Consider the following 7860-nt stretch of genomic DNA (forward strand, 5'->3'; position numbering starts at 1 on the left):
ATTTGGTTTTTGTAAGCTTCATGGCATTTACTGATATCAGACCACTTTTTTTTACTTCTTATTGTGGACTCTTGTAATTTTTTATTAGTTTTCTCTTAATTTTAATGAAGCACTATGTTTTACTTGCTGTATAAATTCAGTTTCACAAGGAGACTTTTCTGTTATTATCATTATTTGACTTTAAAACATTCCAGGACATTAATAAAAAATAAACATGCTCTTTGTTGTCCGGTTTTACAAGCTGATTGGCTGAAGGTGTTCCTATTACTTAGCACAGTGACAAAATAAATGCATCAAAATACTCCGCTAACTGGACCCAAATTGGCTGCAATTAGCAGATATGCATTTAAATACATTGAAATTCTGCATATTCTGAATAAAAAGCATCTGAATTCTGCATTCATACATTTCAGCAACAGACTTTCACAGCTAAAATATCAAGAAATTACCATAGTTTTTAAAAGGAAAGTACTGATTCATTTGGTCAGTTACCAAAAATAATATTTATATAAAAAAAAAGATCCTCCTAAAAAATATTTTTAGTTGAACAATTCTATTGAAATGTGACAGGACATTTAGAAAATACAAAATTTGGTTGTTTTTAAACACATCTGTGCTGTTTACAACTGTTTTAGAAAGTTATTTTATTTTTGGTTCAGTTATCATGTCAGTGATCACTATGAAGTATGATGGTAATTAATTATTCAGGTGACTAACACCAAGTGTTTCTGAGGCCTCTCCCACAGCTTACTAGCTAGCTGCTAAGATGCTTTGCTGAGAGAAAACTGGAAATATGAAGTACATTTTTGTTGTTAATGCCAAAAACATAATATGTGGTGTTTTGATAATCACTATGCAATCATGGCAACTATTACTGTTCACACACTATTTTGTATATTTAGGTGTTTCTGAGGCTTCACACTCCCTTTAATGGTTGGCTAGTTAGCTCCAACTGCTACTTAGCCAGCTGCTAAGGTAGCTAGTACAAACTAGCTACCTTAGCAGCTCACTAATAAAATAAATATGTAAAGTATGTTTTCATTGTAGCGCCACAGCTGATATTTTTGTGTGTTTTAGTGATCACTGCAAGACAACGGCGCTAAACAAACACGGTAATGCTTAAATTACCGATGTAAACACCTGAATAAATGAATACTAATGTTAGCATTGAGCTAACTGCGGGCGAGCCTCAATCAGCGTCACTCTGTTCAGGTGTGCTAACCTACAAATATGGGGAAGTGTCGGGCCGCTAGGTGATTTGACTAACCGGTTTCCTCGTTTTTATTCAGCTATTCAAATGAGAGTAAGTCCCGCTGGAGGGAAGCTGAGCTCTGAAGACTAAACTCCCGGGAGGCTCCGAGAGACACGCCGACCTCTGAACGGTTCAGCGGGGGACAATAACCGGCTGTGATTGGAAGCGGTAAGAGCGTGTTACTGCCGGCGTACCAAAGCCCGCTCACTAATAGTACAGTTTTACACTTTCTGCCTCCGTTTGCAGGGAAATTCGCTGTAAAATAACTAATTGTGGATGTTTTGCAAATCAATAAGATTTTAACTCAAATTCGGGGTGGGTGAGTTACAATAGTAGGGGCGAAAAGACAGTTTATTGTAACTTCTTTGCTTAAGAATAACAGATTTACAGACTTGCATGGTGCATTCTACATTAAAAATTGCCCGAATTTTGCATGGAGTCTGGTGGTAATGTTTGAGAAGTTCTGACAGCCAGTTCTACTACTTGATCACAGAAATTAAAAGAAAGTATGACCACTTGTACCACAAACACTAAAAATTTTGCTATATAGTGTGATCCGACTGGACCAATGTTCTGCCAGAGGTCTATAACTTCGAAAAAGTAAATTTATGTGAGTTCATTTTTCATTTTCAGACCCCACTTTGCTGGCATAAACCTTTCTGTTCTTTTCTGTGACCAAGTAATTCCTGTTATGAAGAATTACTTGGTCACATGTTTAGTTTTGTATTTGTGACATTCAGCTACGTACGGTTCAGAAAATATCACAAGTTGGATTCTGCTTTGTCTTTTTTGCTAAGTTCCTGTGATATTGTTGTACAAACAGCCTCAATTTTAAATGTGCAGAAGGAAAAAAAACCTGCTGAAAGTAGGTGGACAGGAAATTTAAAAAATACTCTGAGGATATTTGATATATAAATCTAAAATGTCTTTATAAATATCTATATTTCATGCTGTAAAAATTCAGACAAATCAGAGATATTTGAGCAGAAATTCTTCTAAAATATGCTGATTTTAAACTCAACACTGATGTAGTTTCTGGTTTAAGTGGATGAACTAAGTGTTTCAGAAAAACACAGCGGCTGCTTTTGCATCTTATTTTCCTGTTTAAATAAAACAGACGATGCAAATTCCTGCTCTGTCGCCACTGTTTGGATCAGCCGTGTGGTTCCGTGTTGTTATTCATCAGAGTTCAGCTACACGTATGCAAACCGGTGGACCGAGCTAACGCGTTGAAGGTCTGCAGAAAGATGGAGGTAAAAACTCAAACTGGTCCAGTTCTTCCTCATTAAACTGGGAGAACAGGTTGTCTAATAGATCGGTCTTTGTGCAGGAGCAGCGATGTGTTGACATCAGAACAGGACAAACAGAAACCTGAACATCTGTGGAAACTTCTCCGCTCTGGAGAATACGTCCAGTCACTCGGTGTAGCACGAATACAGCAGTTCAGACTCTACGTTTTATACGGAGGTGGTGCAAAAATGCTTTTAAAATGTTGGAAATAGACAAAGAAGCATTCAGAATCACAGAATAAAAAGTAAACAGGAGAGAAATTAGATGAATTATGTAGTAAAATAAAAATACAGATGATTTTAATGAATGCAGAGACAAGATTAAACCTGTAAAGAACTTAAAATTCATTGATTTGATGCGTTTTTATCATGTTTTAAAGAGAACATCGGTGTCTGAAGACTGAGGCTGTTTGTGTAACATTTAATCTAGTGGTAATTAAAAATACATTAAAGTGGTAGAAAAGACAGAAATTACTCTAGAAATGTAAATAAACATTAAAGTATGAAATAGTCGAAGTACACACAACTTAAGTACGTTTATCGACAAAATGAAATTGTAAGAAGCTTTTATCTCATTGGTGTGTTGTTTTTTTTGCTAATTTTCTTTTTCTTTCTGCAGAGTTTTAAAGAAAATGTTGTCTGAAGACTGAAGCTGTTTGTTGAGCAAAGTTCATCCAGAGGTAATTAAAAATGCTGATCATTTTTGAAGCGTTTAAAAGAAATTTAAAGACTGAAGCTGTTTGAATATATTTTAATACAGAGGTAAAAAAAAAATGCTTTACAGGGTGAAAGGACATGAAATGACAAAAAAATGACAAATCAGCCACAAAATGACCAGAAAAGGGCAAAAATGAGGCACAAAATTTAAAAAAAGACCAAAAACTGACAAAAATGAGGCACAAAATTACAACAAAAGACCAAAAAATGACAAAAATGAGGCACAAAATTACAACAAAAGACCAAAAAATGACAAAAATGAGGCACAAAATTACAACAAAAGACCAAAAATGACAAAAATGAGGCACAAAATTACAACAAAAGACCAAAAAATAACAAAAATGAGGCACAAAATTAAAAAAGACCAAAAACTGACAAAAATGAGGCACAAAATTTAAAAAAAAGACCAAAAACTGACAAAAATGAGGCACAAAATTACAACAAAAGACCAAAAATGACAAAAATGAGGCACAAAATTACAACAAAAGACCAAAAAATAACAAAAATGAGGCACAAAATTAAAAAAGACCAAAAAAATGACAAAAATGAGGCACAAAATTACAACAAAAGACCAAAAAATGACAAAAATGAGGCACAAAATTACAAGACCAAAAAATGACAAAAATGAGGCACAAAATTACAAAAAGGCCTAAACTTTTGGACAGTAGTCTAACTCCAGACTCTTATTTGTTTGTTTTGATTTAGTTTTTCTTTCTGCAGAGTTTTAAAGAAAGCGTTTAAAAACTGAAGCTGTTTGTAGAGCAAAGTTCATCCAGAGGAAACTAGAAAAGCTTTAGAGAGGCCTTAAAATGTTCAAAATGACAGATAAACTACTTGGAGATTAAACTAAACGTTAGATAAGGTTTTAAATACATAGACTTCTCGTTTGGATGTCTTTTTTTTTCCTGCAGAGTTTTAAAGGAACCGTCAGAGGAACGTCTTCGTCTTTTCTCTCGTCTCGTCGCTGCTTCCTTCCTTCCTTCAGACCTCCATGAATCCCTACAGACCTTCATCCTCTCCTCTGAGTCCTCCTCCATACTCAGACCTCCAGGATGTTTCCCAGAATCCTCCTCCTCTCGTCCAGACGGGTCACAGCTCTCTGGTTCTGGACTCTGCTCCCTGTCGGGTCTCGTTGGACCCTCATGGAGGTCCGGCCCCGGTCCGGTCTCCTGACTCCGCCCTGCCGGGGTTCAGCCTGAGGTCTCCGGCCCCCGTGGTCAACCCGTACCACCAAGTGTCCGTCCTGGTCCCTGAGGCCGGGCGGCGCTGCTCTGAGGACCTGGACCTGGAGTGTTCCGTCTGCTTCAGCCGCTTCAACAACGTGTTCCGCTGCCCGAAGGTGCTGCAGTGCCGCCACACCTTCTGCCTGGAGTGTCTGGCCCGCATCAACGTGAAGGCGTCCGAGCCCAGCGCCATCCAGTGCCCGCTGTGCCGCAGCTTCACGCCGCTGCCCGCCCTCGGCCTGCCCAAGCTGGACACCGACGCCCACGTGTTGTCCTGCCTGCCGGCCGCCATGCAGAGAGTCTACAGCATCCGCTTCAGCCGCAACAAGGGCAAGCTGCAGGTCAAAAGGTCCGATAGGAGACAAAAAACGGGCTGAAAGGGTTCTTATTAATGGCTTTATCAGCTGAAAAGATCAGAGGCAGACTTCATGTTTTTTTGTTGACATTTTGTGTCTCTTTGGGACAGTTTTGTCTCCGGTCTGTCATGTCTTCTTGTTTTTGACATTCCGTGTCTTATTTCTGTCGTTCTGTTTCCTGTTTTCATTTTTGTCTCATTTTTGTCCTTCAGTGTCTGATTTTCTCTTATATTTGTAGTTTTCTGTCATTTTATGCGTCTTTCGCTCCGTTCTGTCCTTTTGTGTTTCTTTATTTTTATTTTTTTAACATAGTTTTTGTCTCTTTTTGGTCGTTCTGTCTCCACATTCTGCAGATATTTCATTATTTCCTTTTCAGCCTCAGAGTCCGTCAGTTGAACCAATGAGCTCAGAATTTAGTTTTTAGCTTTTTTTTAAACAGAATCTGGTCCACATGATTTAAACCAAGCAAAATTATTTGAATTAAAATTTAAGATGATTTTAAAGGAGTTTTTGTTACGTCCTTCAGACATTTTGGACGCTTCATAAGCAGGTCTGGAGCCGATATTCTTTTGTTACTTTGGATAATTTTATATTACTCTGGACAAGTTTTAAGTTGTTTCAGACAGGTTTTAGTCATTTTGCATGACTTTAGACTGACAGTAAATACAGCTCGGCTCAGAAACAGAACAGAAGGACGAGCTGGTGGAGGTCCATTCAGCATGGAGAAACATTTCTACAGTATGAGGAGACAGAAGCACCACAAAGACTCAGAATAAGACAGAAAACTGGCTGCTACATGTTGTATTTTAGCCCTCTATGTTCTTCTTCTGAACCTAACCGTCTTCCCGTCCTGCAGGCCGTCTGACACTCAGCAGCGTTGGACTCGCAGGTCTCTGGCGTCGCTCCGCTCGGTGGACCGCTCTCTGGACGTGGGGCTTCCCAGTCCTCCTGCAGGGGGCGACGGCGAGGTGGGCGGAGCTCTGTTGAGGCTGACGGAGCGGCCGGCGTGCCGAGCCTTGCTCCTGATGTCGGTGGTGATGATGCTGGTCATGCTGACGGGCATCATCATCTTCCTCATCTTCAGGATGGACATGGAATAAAACCAGCGGCAGCTTCAGAGACTTCAGGACGTTTAACGGTCAACAAAACACCGTCTTCATGCCGTTTTCTGTCTTTTATTTGTTTTATTCTGCTTAATAATAAATTATGTATTTTTTCTTTTTAATTTTCTCAGCTTCGTTTTTTAGTTACGTGCAACTAAAACAAAATTAACAGAAAATAAACAAAAAAAACACGTTACAGAGGAGAGAAAGTGCTTTTCTAATTTTATTCCACTTTCTGAAAAAAGAGTAACAATAATTAATCATTTTATTTTATGATTTATTTTTGACTTCCTCCATCCAGTGAAGTTAAAGAACGTCTGATCTGCAGTTTGTTTATTAGCAGCAATGACTGATGGAAGGTTTTACTAATTATTAGTTATTATTGATTAGATTTTATTGTTTTTATCAGCAGGTTCAGCTGCAGATAAAAGATCAAACATTAAACTTATCCTTCCACAGATTTAAATCTGCTTTTATTTGGTCACAGAACTCATTAAAACTCGACGTTGGTGATATTTTAAACCTGAAATACCGATTTAAACATGACATGATATAAATAGACCAGGAGGTGGCGCCTTCTGCTGCTTTTCCTCTGGAACTAAAACTCTGTGAATGTTTGAACTTTAGCTGCAGGTTTCAGACCACAGACTGTTTGTATAAACCAGGTGTCCAACATGAGGCCCGTGGTCCAAAAGTGGTCCTCCAGAGGGTCCAACATGAGGCCTGTGGTCCAAAAGTGGTCCTCCAGAGGGTCCAACATGAGGCCTGTGGTCCAAAAGTGGTCCTCCAGAGGGTCCAATCCGGCCCTGGAAGTGTAAAAATTCCAGAGAAGACATTAACTGCAGATTGTAAATCAGTAAAACTATAAATTTAGAATAATTTCTAGACCATGACAAGTTGTCTGGATGATAAAGTAAAATACTAGATTGCTCTTTGTTCTATTTTTGTCATTTTGTCTCATTTTTGTAATATTTTGTCTTTTTTTTGTCTGACTTTTGTTGTCTCTCTCAGATTTTTGTTTTGTTGTTTTCTCACTTGTTTTTTTGTCTCATTTTTGTCATTTCTCCATTTTTTATCACTAACTTTTTTGCCTAATTTTTGTCTTTTTTGTTTTATTTCATGTCATTTGTCTCATTTTTGTCATTTTGTTTCATTTTTGAATATTTAGTTTTTGTTTTTTACTTTTTTATCTGACTTGTCATTCGTCTCACCTTTTTGTCGTGTTGTTTTTGTCTCATTTGTGTTTATCTCATTTTTGTAATTTTTTTATCGCTTTGTAACTTTTTGTCATTTTTAAAAAATATTTTATTTTTGTCGTTTCTCATGTTTTTGTTGTTTTTTTATTTCCTTTTTGTCTCACTCATGTGGTTTGTCTCCTTTTTTGTCATTATGTTTCTTACTTTTGTCATTTTGTGTCTCGTTTTTGTCATATTTTATCTTGTTTTTATAGTTTTATGTCTTATTCTCGTCGTTCCGATCATAAAGTAAAACCCTCCATGGTTCAGCTCCAGGTGACTAAATGTTCCTTTGTAGACACAGAATGTGAAAATGATAAACTGAGGCTGAATGTTGGTGAAACTGAACTTATTTTTCTAAAAAAGAACAAACTTCAGGTTGTTCATGATGTTTAGTAAAAAGATATAATAAATATTTTGGTAAAATATTTTCATAATTCACTTTTTGCACTAAAACATTTTTTAATCCCTGGTGGTGACTCTGACTTGTGATTTTTGCCAAACAGTGAATTCCTGTTTAATTTAAAGGCTGTTTGTCTGGAAATGAGCCACAAAAAGCTGCTTGGACAAACAGAGTTTTAGTCAAGTACACGGATCCAGATGTTTTCTAAATAAACTTTATTTTAAGAATGTTGTTTGTTGACATTCATTCATACATTCTGCAGACAAACACCTGATTTAAAGC

General features: G+C 37.4%; 1 protein-coding gene across 1 annotated transcript; it reads left to right on the forward strand.

The window, feature by feature from the left end:
* Window positions 1–4214: 4214 nt before the first annotated feature.
* Window positions 4215–5937, forward strand: LOC127534837 (E3 ubiquitin-protein ligase RNF152). Its single transcript, XM_051951100.1, has 2 exons — window positions 4215–4830; window positions 5694–5937. Exons 1-2 carry the CDS (start codon window positions 4250–4252, stop codon window positions 5935–5937), a joined length of 825 nt encoding a protein of 274 aa, XP_051807060.1. The 5' UTR covers window positions 4215–4249.
* The last annotated feature ends 1923 nt before the right edge of the window (window positions 5938–7860 follow it).

Source organism: Acanthochromis polyacanthus, chromosome 7 (assembly GCF_021347895.1).
Source record: "Acanthochromis polyacanthus isolate Apoly-LR-REF ecotype Palm Island chromosome 7, KAUST_Apoly_ChrSc, whole genome shotgun sequence".
NCBI classification, from domain to species: Eukaryota; Metazoa; Chordata; class Actinopteri; family Pomacentridae; genus Acanthochromis; species Acanthochromis polyacanthus.